The sequence below is a fragment of the Simochromis diagramma genome, unplaced genomic scaffold, assembly GCF_900408965.1.
Source record: "Simochromis diagramma unplaced genomic scaffold, fSimDia1.1 OVJJ01000320.1, whole genome shotgun sequence".
NCBI lineage: Eukaryota > Metazoa > Chordata > Actinopteri > Cichliformes > Cichlidae > Simochromis > Simochromis diagramma.
In genome coordinates this window covers 7,120,987-7,139,791 of record NW_024386773.1, presented here as the reverse complement: position 1 = coordinate 7,139,791, position 18,805 = coordinate 7,120,987, and the positions used below count along the sequence as shown (strand labels likewise).

Sequence of the window (18,805 nt, the reverse complement as noted above, 5' to 3'; positions counted from 1 at the left end):
AAAAGCAGAGACAAGATCCAAGGATTATAGTTTTTAAAATTTTGTTTTATCTCATTTAGGTAGCATCTGCGCATATTACTAATATTCAGGTTATTATAATTTAAAATCGACAACCCACCTAATTAAATTATATAAAACATTAAATGTAAACACTCCCTACGAGATATATTCTGCATGATTTAAATACAAATGAGAATACTGACAATTAGAATAAGAAAGAATATGTCTCTGCACTGTATGAGTGTACCACCGTGAAGGTTAATGTTATGACATTGACACTGAGCAGAATGTGACATTTTCAGCCACCGTAAGGGATAGCTCAGCACTCCACAGAGAGTAAGCCCCAATAGAGAAGACATTTTGAAGCTATCTGAATCCAAAATGAGCAGGCCCCACTCAAGCACAGCACTGATACATCGATGTCATTCATTCCTTCTAGAGCCTTGATAACTCCTCCTTGCGACCTTCTTACTAAATATAGCAATTCACGTATTGATTTGGGGATGTGGCGCATTCACAGCTTGCCTCCACCATAATGACCTATTTCAACAGATTGCTTGTAGTTAAGTAGTTTTCTTTCAGTGGAGCCTTTGTGTCAAGTCTACACAAGGAAGAAGACAGTCAAATTTTCCTTGTGGAGATGGACACAACATTTGCACACATCCATTGTCAATGTAGGAATCCTGCACAAGTGTAGTCTAGAGGATCTGTTTTTAACATTTTGATCACAGCATTCGTTTATTTGGTCATGCTCTCAAGGCCCTCAGAAGATGTTTCCTCAACAACATGAAAACTTGTGAGATTATGAGAGTCAATTTGGCCTGCAGGCAGTGTGATTAAGTACGGATCATTCACAGTATTGTACCTCATTGCTAATAAAGTGTGGCAATGGGGAAAAGAGCCAATGAAAACTTGGCAAAAGGTGGTTTAAATTCCATCTGCTTGTACGCCATGCCAGCAGGCAGGTTTCCCATTACTAAATGACTGACTATGATTGAAATCATGGCTCTGACGCACCTCATTATCTGTCAGTATTATGTTGCAAGAGGGATGGGCATCAACAGGATCACTGTTATTCCAGTCAAATCATCAGCGATCCAGAAATACTGTCATTGTTTTATCAGAACACTTTTATCAGACGTGCCTAAACACTTCACTGTTTATCTTTTTGGTCTTCCAAACAAAACAGAAGCCCAATCAAAAGTGATGTGTAAGTTCTTTCCTGTAAATCCTTGAGTATGCAAAAAAAAAAAAACAGCACATTATACTTAATATATTCCCAGTTTCAATCTTTCATTTTAACCTCATCTATCAACACTATATTTTCTGTAAAACTCATTTCAGGATTTTGACCTCAGTGGAAGTAATTTATTCAGTAGAGTTTCTACAGTGGCATTGTCATTCACCTGAGAGATTTTATCAGCCACATCACAAAACCCCTGAGAACATAAGTCCTTCCTCCTCCGTTAGTCATTCATTGGTCTTCTAGGGACAGCCACAATTGGGCCTTTGTGGGCCTGGCTTGTCTGTCATCTCCCTGGTTCTGTTGATATGGGACTTGTGCTGAGAGCGTGGACTTCTCATACACTGCACTAAGCGCTAGCTAATTGAGCTTGTCGAGCCAGAACCTGTTAGTGTGCTGATAAGAAGGTATTTGACCTCTTAGGAGGCCCGCACTGGTTCCCAGTGGAACACATTGTTACTGTATTTTATATTTTTTCTGTATTGAAATAAACTTTCAAATAAAGTTTTATTTGTTTAGAATTGAACAGTTTTTTTCTGACACCTTAATTCACAGTAATAGTGAATGTCAGGCCAGGGTTCTAGAGATTGTACGTTGATAAAGAAAGACCCCTGAAAAAAATCACAACATAGGACTGCAGGTTGTTTTGTTTTTTTAATGTATTCAGTATATTCTCCCTCTGGTTAAGAGAGTTAGAAGAGGTCTACAAATCAATGGCTTTGGAAGGCTGCCCTTCCCGTTTCCTCATCAAAGTTCCAAGCAGAAAAGCAAGAGTAGCAGTGTTTCCACCGTCTTGTTTTCTCATTGTACCAGATCTTCTAAAATAGTTTTGGCACTTCATCTCCCCCCTGTTAATAGTAGGTTATTCGATTTTCAGAAACCTGTACGACTAAGACACAGATATTACACAAATTTACTTTAGCTTTGTCTGGCGCTTTGTGAAAACACACCTCTATGGAATTTCTGACCATCTACAACATGTGTAATGTTTCTTGTTTGTTTTTTGTTGGCTTTTTTGCACTTGGCATTTCATTTATGGGTTCTGTGGACAGGGATTTTAGTCTGAGTGCAACTGACATGACCCCCGCTAGCCTCCCTAGGATAATCCTGCTGCCTCCAGGAACCCAAGACTAATCTGCCAGTCGTCCTTTTGCAGGCCCTAACTCATTTGAAGCTGCCTCAACTTCTGACACTCTAACTTTAGAAACCCAAAAGTGGATCTGACTGATGTCTTTGTTTTTTCTTTTTTTCTTTTTTTCTTTTTTTTTGCGCATAGGCAAGTTTATGCCAGTGCTGTAAATTTCTTACAAATAGATGTGGTAATGGCTCACATGTCTGTCAGCTTATGACTACGTACAGTACAGTAGCTATTCCTCAGACAGCGACTGTAGGCATCTTCTAGGCCTTTATATTTGTACAATGACCTTTTCAGTACGTTGGCATTAATGTCAAAGGGGATATGTGTTGGTTTGTGTGGGTATGTCAGATATGTGGTACTGGAATGTGTTGAATTGTGCCAAGTAGAAAGCTATGCTTCAGGCAAGGTGCGCTGAATTAGGGTTTTATGTGTGGCATGTATGCATTTCAGTCATACTATTAAGCGTCTCTAACTGAGGATGATTGACTGGCCTCATCAGAGACTCTCCAAGACGCGATGGGCATACATAAAAAATCTCATCTAATAAAGATGTGATTAGTTTTCGCCACAACCCATAATGAAACAATTTGAATGTTGGGTTCAAAACCAGTATGCTGTAAAGAGAAAAGATGCTATTAAAGATACAATGAAGTGATGCATTTATCCATTAACGTAGTGTAACTTCACATCCCATTACAGCAAATGTTATTGTTTCTGTAGGGCTGACAACAAAATTAAAAACTAAAATACAGACTGAAACCAGGCCTTCATTCCTCCTTAAAAAGTCCAAATTGCTAACACCTGGCATAGCATAGAGGAGCATTTCTTGAAAATGAAGAGGATTCAGGATTCTTTGAGTAGATGCTTTGCGAGGGAACATGGAAGCATCAATGGTTATCCTTATATACAGTAATTATTTTCTTAACCCCCTTTGTAGTTAATCGCTTACAAACATTTTTTTAGAAAGGTCTTCGAACTAGATGTAATGTGTTCAGACCCGTCTGTCTCTCTTTGGCTTTGCCATTCTGTGAAACACAAAAGAGATAATTACAGTATAAAACCATTTATTTACCTCAGAGATTTGAACCAAGAAAGTGCTAGAAGATGTTAGTGTTAGTCATGTTAGTGCTTTGTGTGAATATATTAATACTTTTGCAAGGAGCATCCATGGTAAAGGGCGAGTACTTCACACAAATCAGTGTTAATATGTTTTCAGTGGTTCTAGGCAATACTGTCTATTCAATGAGCATAAACAAACACCAAGCATTCATGAAAAAATGTTAAAAAGTATGTTTCCATGAACAGGACACAGTGCGTAACTATTCTTAGAGAGCAGCTGTTTTGGTGTAAGCCATCCCAACAAGGGAAGACTTGGCCTGAAGGCATAGATTGGAGAAACTCAGGAGCAGACTAGTTACCAAGGTAACAAAGGGCTTGCCTATCTCTCCCTCTGCCCCAGAATCAGCCTGATCCTCTGTGTGAGCTGGATACTTAATTTCACTGACCCCCCGGGTCTTGGCTGAACAGTCTCCATTGATTAGGACAAATGGAAGGGAGACCAGCCAGCTAAGCCCCTCCTTTATCGGGGTTAAGGATGTAGTCATAGAGGGGGAGAAGATGTAGAGCAGGCAGATGAATAGCTCGGAGATCGCTTGTTTTAGATGAATTAATGACATATTTAAAGGCTAATTAGTCGATGTATTCACTCAGTATAAATATGCTTGGGCCATCACCTCACTCCGCAGCCATGATTGGACTATTTAATGTATTCCACCTCTAAATGGCAGTCATTAAAGCCTTCAAATGAATCTCCTCCCAACAATACCACTCTTTTCAGGTGCAGGTGTAATGGAGCAGGGAGGAGGTTTTGGATGTGTTTTGTGTAGGTGCAAATGTCTGATTTTGCTCCTTGAGGTTGCATCTTTTGAGTCGGGTAAAATCGTGTTTTGGTGATTTGTCTTCCGTGGCTTGTCATGACTTGAATTTTTATGAACTTATTATCCATTTGACAAGTAAGCCTGATTTGAGTCACACGATCAAAGCAGAGAATATATGTGAAACGTACACCTTTTGCCTTGTATTATTCTTGGCAACTTACAAGGTCTGCAAAAGGATTTGATATTTATTTATCATTTGCAAGAAGCTGAACAAGGTTGAAACGTGTCTTCCTACTGATTGACAGGCTGAAAGAATAATATTTTGTCTATAAATGTATTTTTAAAGTAACGTTTGTTTGTGCAGACGTGTGTCTACGTGCTTCATGGATGCGAGCACAGGTGCCAAATAGGCACGTTACAGCTGTTTTGGGAGTTTTTTTCTTCTCTTGTAGATGAAATGGATAATATAATTCACTCGGACTCCCTACTGCCTCATTAAATGCTTGTGGTCAGAAGAATTGATATAATCTTCAATAAATACACTCCAGGGAGAGATGGTTGTAGATATGAAATCCAGCCCCTGAAAATTATACCCACGGTCCAGTTTGGGGCACTGTTTATCTATTGTGCTTTGTATGAGGTATGTCTTTGTGTGTTTGTATGTGTGCATTGGAGGGTTACACAGGGACAGTGGCAGGATTCAGCACCAGCTGCTCCTTGCAATGCCACTCACCCCACTGCCCCTCACACCCACCCCCACCCCACCCTTCTGCTGTGACACCTCCCTTGTCCCTACTGACTGGACAACACGCAGCCCCTTTATGCCACCTGTCCATCAGCTAGACTGCACCTTAGGGAGCCTCTGTCGCCGAGCTTGGAGCTGCCGCTTTCTGCCTTTGTTTGGATTTTAGTAAAGCCTCCCTCCTCCTCCCCCGTCTTTCCTCGTCTCTTTCTCTCTTGCTCGGTCTTGCTTGCTGTTGCTCTCTGTGCTGTCCTTTACAAACACAGACACACAAAAAGACATATACAGACCGGTGATTGCCTCTGTCAGCTATTTCCTACATCTGCCTCCAGGCACAAAGGACTCTACCGCCTCTACCCATCTCCTAGCTTGCCTCTCACCTGTACCGGCCAGGATGCCAGTTACTGGGGCTGTTGTGCTGCGCAGAAAATAAATGCTGCCTGTTGAACTAGATAAGGAAGATTAAAGTCAATGTGAAGCTGATGGTATTTTACAAATTCAGACAAGCTCCAAAAACAGTCGGATAACTTTAATAGGTTGTTTATTTCACACACTGTGCAGCACAAGTCATTCTGTATTGCTTATCTACACGAAGACAAGTATGTGAATTCTAGGCCGACGTGCTTTTTGTCTTCAGTGGGTCACTGAGGTTATTTATCATCCATTCGTCCCACTATTCTTCTGCCTCTTCCTTTTCCACCTCTTATCCTCTTCCTGCGCTCACCGAGTCCTACTGTCATCAGCAGTCTGAGACGATCGGGGCTGTAAGGTCCGGGTGCAGCCTGCGGAACGGAGCGGGGAAGCTGCCTCACATAGCAATGGCTCCTGTTGCCCTAGCAACTGGCTGTCCTTGAGAAAAGGGCACATTTGGGGGTTTAGGAGGCCATAGCACTAACAGCCCCAGTCAAAACTCATAAGGAGTTCAGACACATTGATCTTTACATCTCAAGAAAGCACGTAGTGTAAACACAGTCCTCCAGAAATGCTTTAAAAATAGATGTCTGATTCATAGCCTTAGAGAGCTGTGATATAGAGCATGAGTAGTTTGGAATGTATTAGAGTGATTCTCCATAGGGGGGGAGGCAGCAACTCTGCAACCACTGTATAGTCTTGCGTTTCGAGGGATGCTGTGCTTTTCAATGCATCCCGTGGTGCAGCAGGTGATCTGTTCCCATGAAGGTGCAGGCGAGGGTTGGTGGAGCCTGCACACATTCTTTTGTTTGCCTCCACATTCACAGCTCAACGGCCTGACATCTGATCGCTACTGTGTCTTCTAATTTCCTACCCATCTCAAATTTGAAACGGTGCACACTCATTCAGCTGGTACGTAAAAAGAAAGGTGGAGCTTTTTTCCTCTGTCATAAACACCGAGGTACTACAAACGCAATAACTGGTATGCCGTGTCAACTTACAGTAAAAGTTCAGTGTCTCTACTTGCAGCTTGCATGCAATGTTAGGTAAGGCTGAGGGAAAATAACTTTATGCAACAAAGGTGAATTTAAACTGACTTTTAAATAGTTTTGAAAACTTTCGAACTATTTAAAGACAGCTGTGAAATGATGGTTTAATGAAGAACAACTGTAGCAGTGATTAGTAAATATGCAAAAAGCTCATTAGAATTCAGCTATTTGAAACAACCAAGCACAGTGCATACATCTGTGAACCTTCTGCAATAAACCACAGATTTTTTTTTTTTTTTTTTTTTTTTACTGAATTAATTACTTTTTCCAAGCACAGACATTTAATCAGTGGCCAGATTATGAAGTACCATGTTCTAATTTCAAATTATATACCATTATCTGCACTAACGGATGTTTTTTCCAGTCTTGTTAATGATCTGTCACTACAAATAATAGGACACATTTTAGCTACCTTCTGTGTGATGTGGATCCTCAAGGCTGACAAGCCATCTTAAATAGAGATTAATGCAGACAATGGGGCATGCCTCCTGCCACACCCCAACCATCTGCAACCCAATGTACCTAAGAGGTCCACCAGCAACCTGATTGGACCTCTACATCCTCTGGAGAGCAAGCTGTCAAGTGATCTGCCTGCATGAAATGACCCTTTCCGCTTTATTCCCCCCAACCGCCCACCCTCTAGCCTTGTTCATGTTTCGACCCTGTGTGTATATGTGTTGGCTCAGATGCCTGTAATTTCACCATTTGTGCTTCTTCTTTTTTTCCCTCCCCTACTGAAAAAAAGTGGGAAAAGATGAAAAAAAACAGAGTGCAGTGAAAATTCCAGACATTATTACTGTGCAGCATGCATGGCTCCAGTGATACTTTCCTTTCATCTCTGTTTCTTCCTTTATTGACAGATGGTAGTTATCAGACAGTATGGAAATACTGTGGTTAAGATAGTTTTCACTGATTTTTTTTTCCCCCGCTTTGGTATTTATGACCCGATGATCGTCTTGAGAGCGTTGTGGTCTTGAACAGAGGGCCAATCTGCCAATGTTGTATGAGTCAAGAAGCTAACATGTGCCACATGGGAATGATGTTCTGCAGAGACGCTGAGTGTTTGAGTGCAGTGGTGTACTCATGGTGTGCGTACTTTAGTGTTGCACCAAAGTGTTGATATATGACTCGAGTTAAAAACTTAATTAATCAATTGAAAGTACATCGGTTGTTTGAAAATATTAAATTTGGAAAAAAGCCTTTTTTTTTCCTGCTTCTGGTTTCTCAAATAAAGATTTTCAGCTTTTCTGTATTATGATCATTTAAATTGAATATCTCTTGGGGGTTGGGACTGGAACCGTGTTGAGGACTTTTTCAACAGAAAATTTCTGATGTCTTAAAAGAATTAAGTTGAATAGATTAATTAAAGAATATCTGTCCAATTAATTGGAGCCAGAAAGAAAAATCCGTTTTATCCCCAGCTGTGTACATGTATGCAATATTTTCCAAAAATCAACTGTGATTATAGTTAACAAAATACAAATTACTTTGTCAAAATCTGCTTTATAGAAAATTCAAAAGAGACCAAAAATACTTGAGCGTAATATGTACTATATCTGTGCCTTGTTGCTCCCCTGTGTTATTTATGGCCAACGTTAAAGAGATAATAAGAAATAAGGTCAGTTAGTTGGAAATTAATTTACACCAGTTGTTACATGATGAATATTTCCCTTGCAGAATATTTTTAGCTGCCGCTGACATTCTGAAAACTTTTTTTTTGTCCTTGTAAATACCAAACCTTGTGATGGTGAGCCTCATATACGTGCCACATATATGAGGTTAAGCCCTTGAAGTATGAGCTGAAATTGTCCTTTGGGCCGTGGCCAGATGGGGTTTATTAGTAGCTTTCTGCTTTACGGCCTCTACTTATTTATGTGTTGATGTATGTGCATCAGAAGAAGATGGATTAAATGAGTTTCCTGAGAGTAGGTACGGTACAGGTCCTGTTTGTGTGTATGTGTGCTTTGGGTCTTAGCCCTCCTAAGGTGCCTACACCCTCGGAGCTCATTTCCCAGGTGCCCCACATTCCCAGCTAATCTGCTCCTCACTTCGGCTCCTAATCTGTCTCAAAGGACTCTGCTGAAGGGAGGGGGATTGGGGATCTGAGCTCTGTGACAACTGCATAGGAAACACAGCTTAGAGCAAAATGCTGAGGTACATAGTGGGAAAAATCATTCTGCTGTCCTCTCATACCCCAGGATGCATGAGTCCAGTCACCTTTGTGAGTACATAAGCACACAAAGTCGCAAAAATGTATGTATGTAAGATCAGCAAACGTGTATATTTAGCCTCTTCACCCATCTAGTGAATAAATTTTGTTATAGTTTTCCTGACCTGCCTTAGTTATAAAAGTTGAATATCAGACAGGAGTTTCTTACAATATACCCCATTTAAATGACCCTGTGGTATCCTTGAGTTTGAGTGTGGGTTGATTTACACCTTGGAGTTCATCAGTGGTTACCCTCACACACTGGCACTGTCCTGGCTCACAGTGTGAGGAGCCACACAGAGCCCCAGACCTGTTAATTGCACCAGACATGGAAACCTACAGGGAGAAATGAATATATCATTTGTGTGCCAGTGTGTGTGTGCATATGTATGTGTGTGTGGAGTGAAGCGAATGCCAGTTGTCTAATAGCTTTCACACAAGCCTGATTGAATTAGATGGCCAGGAGGACTGCGTTCCTAATTGAATTGCAGAGACCCTGTGTTGCAAACAGTGCTGTCTAGTGTTCCCCATGGAAGTGCTGAAGCAGAGGGGGGCAAGCCGGTTTGTCCTCGGTCCCAAGAACAGACACGCAACTCGTGGCTGCTCCACTATAGTTTATCTGTGGCTGTGACTGACATTTCACAAGGTTACACTCCACTCAGATGTGACCAGTTCAAGGGCTGATAGTCTATATTTGTGGCTGAATGATAGTAAAGGTAATGAGAAAGCCATTGCAAAAGCTAACAGGTTGTCTTAATCTAATTTAGCCCTTTGAATGAGCGTTGGTCTCTCTTGTAAAAAGAACAAATCTCTTTATATAAGCCTCTAATTTGTCCCGTCAGTGATTCATGTAGTTTTTACGGGCAGCACCAAAGCAAATGGAGGCCCAAACTTGTCCATGGCTCGCTCTAGGGGCCTCTTTGGTCACAGAGGAATACAGGGAAATACCCCCCCCCCCCCCCCCCCCCCCCCCCACACACACACACACACCCCACACACACAATCCCTCTGACACTGCCCATTTTCACCGCTTTCAGCACTTTTTCCTGCTGTGCACACAAAACCTAGCACCTCTGTCTTTTTTTCTTTTTTTTTCACCCCTCCAGCCTTTTCTCTTTTACACCTTGAACACCACACATGAACACACACCCCTTGCCTGTCTTTATCTCCCTTGTCTATTCTTTGATGGTGTGTTCATCAAATAAAGCAGTTTTGGGGAGGGTGGATTGGGCCCTGAAAAGAGTGAGTTGGGAGGGGGCTTGAAGGGTGTGCTGTTTTTGCTGTGATGGCCCATCCTCCTGGACAAAGAAGGCTGCTGTTGTGCACGCTATAGATGAGAGATGGTGGGAGACGGAGGCTGGAGAAGTGCTGGGTTGTTTTATTTATTTATTTTTTCTCTTTTACAATAGATATGGGGTTTATAGACTGGATTACCTGTATCTCCCAACTGATTGTCTGGTTGTGACCAAATTCCCAGGAAGCCATGATGGAAATGTCAAAGGCCCTGATTTTGTTTGGTCTCTTTGTGTGTGTAGTGTATCTTTGTGTGTGTGTGTGTGTGTGTGTGTGTGTACTGTGTTGGTGAGGACCAAAAACGTCCCTTATGGGGACAAAATGCCATTTTTAAACCTCAAAATGTGGTTTTAGCATCAGGATTACAATTAGGTTATGGTTGGGTTTAGGCTAAGGGTTAGGGTTAGGCCTTCATTTTTGATGGTAAGGGTTAAGGTAAGCGGCTAGGGAAAGCATTATGTCAATTAGATGTCCTCATTTAGATATGAAAACGTGTGTGTGTGTGTGTGTGTGTGCGCGCGCACAAGAGAGAGAGAGAGAGAGAGAGATTTGATTTGGACAAAGGGGACAGGCCAGCGCAGCCATTCATGTTGTCATTGCCACTGAAAACAACACTCCCTTCCTTTCTCTGTCATACTCTGAGCTTTCAACCCTCTTCTCTCTTTTAACATGGTTCCCTGCTCCCTCCCACATATAAATACATGCACACACAGTGGATTTAGCTACAGGTCTCCTCTTCAGTGCGTTATAAATCTTTCGGCTATAATATTCAGGAAACCTTTGAAACAACCAGCAAATTACCTGCTGTAAAAACTGACTAGCACCCTAGCGCAGTGGCTTACCTTACCCCACAGCTCCAGCACAACTATTTTTATTCAGTGAGTCGAGCAGAAAACCCTAATTAAAGCTTTTATGTCACTATATATTATTGGAAGCCATAAACATAGGCAGACACGAGCAGCTGGGGGTTTGGTATGTGTGTATGGGGCAAGGTATTCAGTTTACGATTTAAGACTTACTGTTAGATTAAAGTAATGCAATACTCGTTCTTCAGATGAACACGTAACATAACAAAACTATCTCGCCCTGCTGGCAGAGGTTTTCACGTATTTTTCAAATTTGGGATTTAAGAGCGAACGTGCCTGCTGTGTGCCTGGAACCAATTTTAGGGGTGATCTGGACCTTTTGACACAGCTACCACTAAATTGAGTCTGAAGTGTTTATAAATTCCCTTAAAGCTTTTCTATGCGGCTTTTGTTCTTGACTTATTGCCACGTTTTATTGTGTGTCCCATTTCCAAAAATCCACGTTCACAGTCTCCAGAGATCTAATAGGAAAACTTGGCATGTTTGATTGCTGCCATTGATGATATTAATAGCAGTGTGTGTGTGTGTGTGTGTGTGTGTGTGTGTGTGTGTGTATAGGAAGCAGGAGCAACAGAGGAGCTCCTTTCAATGAATATTCTTGCAGTAATTAAACCTTTCTTGCCAGAAGGATATCTGAAGTTTGAAGGAGCATCCAAAATAACAGCCTTTAGTTCTCACATGTTGAGCAAGACTGCCAGCATGATGATCAAACAGCTCAGCAGCAGCAATCCGGGCAGGCAGGGAGGTAGGGAATTAAAGCTCTGATCTGATTTTTAATCACTGCTCTCCGTGTCTCTCCTTCTCTACATCTGACACCAGACAACTGTGCAACTCTTAAAATCTGTCATCCGAGAGTAAAATGGAAATTCCCTAAATATTTCCCCAAAATAATGGCCCTGGTGAAGCACACAGGAAAGCCAAGACATATAATTCAGTGTCCTCTTGAAATGGCATAGGATGTTTTTTACAGACATTTCTCCTTGTAACTTTATGAAGTGCCACATGAATAGGTGTTAACACAGTGAGCAACGCTGTTGTAGGTAGTCGCTCGAAGTGGAAATGTTATTTACTTGCCCATGATGAGTTTTGTTCTGCTCTCATGTGATTGGTTACAGTTTGACCTTTTATGGTGTTACAGGAACTTGTAAGTGTGTAGAAATGTTTGAAAATTGATGAACAAAGAAAGCTTTTTCAAACTTTTTCCACGCCTAATTGAATGTGCTTACAGTAGACGGTAAAAAAAATGATGTTTGATGGTTTGGGACTTGGTGGGAAAATAAGAATTAACTACCATTTTGCCATCCAACAGCTACCACAGAGTATTTAAATGCAACCACTGTGGTAGCATGGCATCATGTGGCTTTATAAGTGCTAATCATTTAAATACTTCCATTTTTCTCCGCAAGTCATTGTTCTGATTGTTATGCACAGTCTGCATACTGTTACAGCACATACTGTACGTTCACTGTGGGCCCAGTGATGCACTCGAATCCTTGGCTGAAAACCCTCCAAACACAGCCATTCCCCACATCGCCCCTCTCCTTTCTTTGTTTCTGTCCTTACGCCCCCACCCCGACTACCTCTTTATGCCTTTTCCTTTGGTGTTGCTCCTCAGAGCGCCTCGCTCTCATAGACCTCACTGCGCCGCTGAAGTTCGATCGCAATTCCCCGCATAGCTGTTGCCCGGGCCTCATTCACAGACCCCGTTGACTGGCAGGGTGAATGTCCAGGCCTCATGTTTCACGCTGTACCCCGAAACATTTTTCAGCCATCAATCACGGTGGTAGAAAAACATGTCAAAGCTAATACCGAGTGAGGAGATGTTTAAGATTGTCTCCGTTTTATTCAGGAATAACTTTCTGCCATTCTGGCGTTTGTGCTATTCAGTAACAAAACACTGTTTTTTGTTTGTTTGTACTTTTTGTCTTTAAGGCGTAACTTTTTCAGTGAATGAAAGAAAGGATTTCTTCTGTTTCTTGTTAGTTTTAATGAAACTAGCTTTCACGGTAAACTGTATTAATGAAGCTTCTTTTAAAGTGCCCCCTCGTAAAGTAGTAGCGCATGTTTTACTCTACTGTCTGTAGGTGATACGGCTAAACTATTATGATTTGTTGAACTACAGAGAATTGTTCTTCATGGTGGTCGAAGGTGATGGCTCTGAGAAATGTATGTCGAGTTCCAAAAGGGAAAAAGGCCATTAATCTGTGGCCTGTATGGTCTATGAGTACACTGGTGTCTGCATAATCTAAACATTGGGATTGGATCCGGACTAATTCTGCCTTGTGAAATGACCTCCTTTAAATGGGAGTTGCAGCTGCTGATATTTCCACATTCCAGATGCTACAGTGGAGCTGTAATTGCCAGTATAGTCTCAGAATGAAATAATGGCTGTGTTTTTATAACTTTACAGTGTAGAAATGGCAGTCGTGTAATAGTAAGGCTTTTAATACTAGTAGAAAATTGGATAACTTGTTTTCTTAATGAGGAAGAGAAATTGTTTGAAGTGCATTTTAAAAAAGGAGCCCTATATAAATCAACAGTTTTAAATTTTCAAATAAAAGAAATATGCAAGGAAGCATTCATCTTCTGTCTTTTGTTTCTTTTCATCGCACTAAATCCATTTTGCTTTCTACCCAGAAAAAGCACCGAAAGACCCGAGGGCTTTTAACGTACCGATATGCAGTGTGTCCCGTGTGTAAATTTTTCATGTTACTATTTCATGTCTCTGTCTCAACACCTCTATATTCTTTTATCGGAGGGGCAGGTGGGAGCTGGATTACCTGAAGCAAAACCGTAGCTTTTTTGGCCCGAGATACGAGAAAATCTCTCGACATGGTGCAGGTGCAAATGCTGAAAAAAAGGCTATTTATTTTTATTTTATTTATTATTATTTTTTTAAGCAGTGAAGGTTTAGGTGGAATGTGACTGGAAAGGGGAGGATAAGGGGATTTCATAGACAGCTAAGTTAGTTTGTTTATCGCAGCAATGAGTGGCGCTTGTGGCAACACGCAAACAGATGTACCCAGTGGTAGAGCCTGTGATTCACCCACACAAAGTCATATGCACAGATAAAACATTTAATGGCTGAGCCGTGTGTGTGTTCATCACGGTCTCTGTGATAAATGTAACTTTCCTCCCATGTTTCCAGAAAGAGGCCCTTAAAAGGGATCTTAACAGGAAGCGGGGCACTTCAGAGATTTCTCAGGCAACTACAGCGTGGTGAATAATTCAGAGCAAACTTACATGTAGCCATATCTGCAGAGGCATGCAAGAGTGTGTGTTTATATTCAGGGTTGCTCTGATATATCTTTGTTTGATTTATGGTGTGTATGTTTTTGTTTTTGTTTTTAAATTTGATTTCTGGTAACTTGATGGATTTTCTTTTATAACACAATATGAACTATGCATTGGCAGTGGATGCATATATACAGGGAATTACATGGCTGCCCTTTTTAAGACTGCCACAATGATAAGTATAGTATTATAGAAACCTAGTACTTCAGTCATACAAAAATGTATTCACATGCAGTCTGCTTTTTGAAAATCAGCTGCTTGTGATTTTAAAAATTCTTCTCTTCTCTCTTTTAGCCTGTCTGTCAGGCTTTTTCAAGCCAACTCAAGGAGATGAGCCCTGTATGCAGTGTCCCATCAACAGCCGTACCACCAGTGAAGGTGCTATTAACTGCGTTTGCCGAAATGGATACTATCGCACCGACTCAGATCCTCTCCAGATGCCTTGCACAAGTATGTATGGTACTGAAGCTGTGATATATGAACGTGCCAATTACTTGCACATAATACACAGACATGAATGGAAAACGTTTTGGCGTCAGATATGAGCTTTCTGACACACACATGTCACAAGCACAAGCAGAAGCGCTCCGGGATCAAAGGACAGTGGTAGTCTGTGTAACTCCAAACAGAAACCCTGTCAGAGCTGTCCCTCACACGAAAGGGATGCTGACATGCTCATAGTGTGGCTGTCCACAGATCTGACCCAGCACACAAGCTTCAGCTGCCCCTCCTCAACATCACACAGTCCGTACTCCAAACCAGACCAGAGGTTACTGGGACAGGGCGCATAGCTATGTGAGGGGGCAGACTTGGAGAATGAGCCGAGGCGAGACCCTCTCTTGTCATGCCAATGAAGCTGTTTGAATTTGAATTTGAGACTGACATAGAGGTTGGACCAGAGAGACGGGCCGGGGATAGACCTAAGCAAAAGTGAGCAAGGGAGGGGTAAAGTGCGAGGGAAAGACATGCAGAAAGACACGAAGGAGGAATTTGAGGGAGAATGGGTGCGTGTATTTGAAAAAGACGGAATTACTGCATAGAGCGCAGTCTAACTAAAACAAAATGGGAGAAAGTGGGATAAAAAAGCCTCTATCAATGCTTCGATAGTATTTTTTTTCCTCACACTCCCCCTCTGCCTATTGAAACAGAGAGAGGAGGGAAAAGATTTGATGGTCTCCAACAAAGGAGATTTGCATAAGCCTGGCTCTGGGAGTTGAGCAGCTGTTGTGAATGAGAAAGCAACAGCGTCACGTCACCCGTATTAAGAGCGGCAGGGCCCGGCCTGATTAAAGCAAGGGAATGGGCCCATCAGAGCGGCCCGCCAGCTAATGGGGCGGATATTAGTCCTCCTCCCCAGGAAGGAGATGCCAAGGAGGAGTTATGTTTCTATGTATAAGAGACACCAAGAAGGGCACTCCAGTGGGCTTTCTTCCAGAGCCAGAGATCTGTTAATTGCTGCCAATTAAAACGAGGTTAAATAAGAAATGATCGATTCAGATTTTAGGATGTTGTGGGCGGAGTGGAATTGTTTATCTCATTAGTCCTGGAGGATACGTCTACCATAATTAGGTGCACATGTCTGTAAAAGCTAAACAGTTCTCATTGTTTGTTTGTTTGGCCTGTCACTCAACATGTAGCACCATGTGGAAAGTTTCCACTCTATAATGCCTAGCTGCTAAGAATGTCTCAATAGGAGAAACAGTAGGTTTCTCTCCGCTGCAGTAACTCTATACGATGCTCCATGAGAAAATTGTCAAGAATAGATGTTAAGAAAACACTTGATGGAGTGGACACCAGCATTGAAAATGAGAAAGTGTAAATGGGCATCCCGAGGGAAGAGGCGCTGCCAGCTTGGAATGCTGTCAGCACGGACCTCAAAATGACTGTACAGTATATTTGCGGGCTTTTTCTCTGCTCCTGTTTAAATAGAGTTGGTAATTTTGCCCTCCACACCATCAAGGACACAATACAACTTCCATCCCAAAATTACACCAATTCTATATAGAACTAAAAATGTCTTTAAAGGTTTGGCTTGAATAACATAATGAATAAAAACACATTTCATCGTCTTTCTTTCCCTTTTTTTTGTCAATGATCTACATACATCACTGGTCCACCTAGAAGCAATTTTCATTTAATGGCAAACGCTGCAACATTTGTGTATATATTGCAATGCTATTGCAAATCTCTATAGAATTTTTTAATCACTGATTATTAGATATTAAAAAGTGACAATGCACAATACAAGTATTGTGCTAGGTACAGCTGAAAGCTGATTTCCATGTGTATTCCTTGGGTGGGCTCTTTTGGGAAGCCACCACTGATGTTGCATTAGTAAAAAAAAAAAAAAAAAAAAAAAAAGTCTTATCCGAAAAATGGAAAAATACAAAACAAAAGAACGAGAATCGAGAATATGATGTGCCAATGCTACAATTAAGCTGTGTTTAAGATTAGGAAAATCCTTCTGGAAAAATGATGATTTGTATTAGAAATAAGTACGCAATGAGTTTATGTTTGGAAAACATTTGTTTTACATTTAAATTACTGCTTTGTTTGGTTCAGGGGGGCTTCGTATTATAATTTCAATAACAAACTTCATGAAACAGGACCAACTCTAAATGAAAGGATAAAGTTAGCCTGTTAGTCGGTAAGTCTTGCCTGGCTTCATTTTTGCATCAACTTTATAGTTATTATATTTTTACTTTGCTCCAGTTTGACCCCCACCCCCCCTTTCCCAAAAAAAGTAAAGGCTGTAATGTGACAAAAATTGGAGTCAAAATAGTGACTTGGATCCTCTTTACATTTTCATTTGTTTCTTGAAGTGTTCTTTCCCTTTTTATTGATGAATTTTTCTTCGCACTTTTCAGCATTTAGAATAAATGCACACATTTATGTGTTTTCCAGCTGTCCCCTCAGCGCCGCAAAATGTGATCTCCAGCGTAAATGAAACCTCTGTAATGCTGGAGTGGATGCCCCCTCGAGATTCAGGGGGCCGCGAGGATGTAGTCTTCAACATCATCTGCAAAAGCTGCGGCGGAGGCCGAGGAGGGTGCACCCGATGTGGGGACAACGTTCAGTTTTTACCCCGCCAGTTGGGCCTGACAGAAACTCGGGTCTACATTAGTGACCTGTTGGCCCACACACAGTACACGTTTGAGGTGCAGGCTGTCAACGGGGTGTCAGATCAGAGCCCCTACTCCCCTCAGTATGCCTCAGTCAACATTACCACTAACCAGGCTGGTAAGTGGACCCATCTGTCTTTTTCTGCACATTATACTCCCCATGTGGCTTCTCTTCTCTTCTCTTCTCTCCTCTTCTCACCGTGTTTATTTCTGTACTTCTCCCCTTTGTCACACACTCCTTGTAGAGAACCTCTTCATTGCTCAAACCCCTCTACAAGCACATAATGCACAGCACATAAAGCTCCACTATGTCTGTTTCTTTCCTGCATGGTGATGTATGTAGATTAAGGGCTGTAAATGGGAAGGAGAGTGCCGTTGATGATGTGACAGACAGAATGTGATGGCCTGCTGGTCTTTACAGTGTGACCTCATCACCATGTATTTCAGACTGAGGAGCTGAGAGCAGGCTTGCTGCTGTCTCCCCACTTCATCTGCGGTTCAGTGATTACAGCTTTATACGCATGCAGCCACTTGGTTGTGGAATTATATTTTTATAAAAAAGTAATAAAAGCAAGGCTAGTATCGCAATGTATGAGCTACCTTGTAGACTAAAAAAAACTTCATAAATGAACGAGAAACCAGTATTTTAGTATATAAATATATATAATATAAAACATCTTGATAAGTGGGGCAACGTTGTAATCTTTAGGATTTTATAGAAATCAAAATCTTATTTAATCATTCTTGTGCAATGGTTGGCGCTTTCCAAGCTTTCCACTATGCAATTGCAGCCAAATTCAGCCACCGCTGATTATTTTACCGAGGCAGCTGAATTGATTTGTTCTTTAATTGTGTCTATGAAACGCATCATTTGGCGGGCTAAGCTTCGTTTCCCAAAGCACTGATGAGCGGAGGGATACAGCCTGCACTTAATCTTTGCACTGGCTTTGCATTCCATTGGCAGCAGGCTTAGGTGTCTGTCATCACTCATCATCCATGCCTTTGCACTGCAGGCAGTCTTAGAAATGCGCTTCTTACAGCACCATGTTGGTGCCCTTCATTTTTGAATCGTAAATTCCTTGTGCCTTTTTAAAAAAAAGAAAAACAACGAGAGAACTGTATGCAAGTTGAATGATGATATCTACAAGAGGGAAATCCTTTATTTAAAGTGACCCGTTGTAACAAACGTATGTGATTTGTTTGTTTAAAAGCTCCATAAAGTGCCCCGTTACAATGCTGAAACTCTGTCACACTAAAACAGAGGCCTTTATTCAAGCACAGACCTCTTTTTTTATTGTCTGTTTTGATTTGAGTCACTGGTGTGGTGGGTTAATGAGGGCCTGTGAGTGCAGTTAAGCGTTGTAATGAGGCCCCTGCCCCACTCTGTCTCACTGGGCCACAATAAGTCTGCCACCCCAACCCTTGGCTTCTCTGCTTCTCCTGCCGAGGGGTCCTGGCGGAAATTGGGGGGCTCTGTGCCCTCTCCACTGAAGTGTCCGTCACTTTGGATTAGGCAGCGAGAGCTCCCGTCAGATGGAGCTGTGAAAAGAACTCAACTCTT

General features: G+C 41.6%; 1 protein-coding gene across 4 annotated transcripts in view; it reads left to right on the top strand.

The window, feature by feature from the left end:
• ephb2b (eph receptor B2b) overlaps positions 1-18,805 on the top strand; it is a 122,423-nt gene that overhangs the window by 70,674 nt on the left and 32,944 nt on the right. For all 4 annotated transcript variants that reach the window (XM_040005600.1, XM_040005628.1, XM_040005610.1 and 1 more), the window contains exons 4-5: positions 14,417-14,572; positions 17,027-17,362. In XM_040005600.1, the coding sequence (XP_039861534.1) occupies positions 14,417-14,572; positions 17,027-17,362 (492 nt within the window). The remainder of the gene's footprint in view (positions 1-14,416; positions 14,573-17,026; positions 17,363-18,805) is intronic.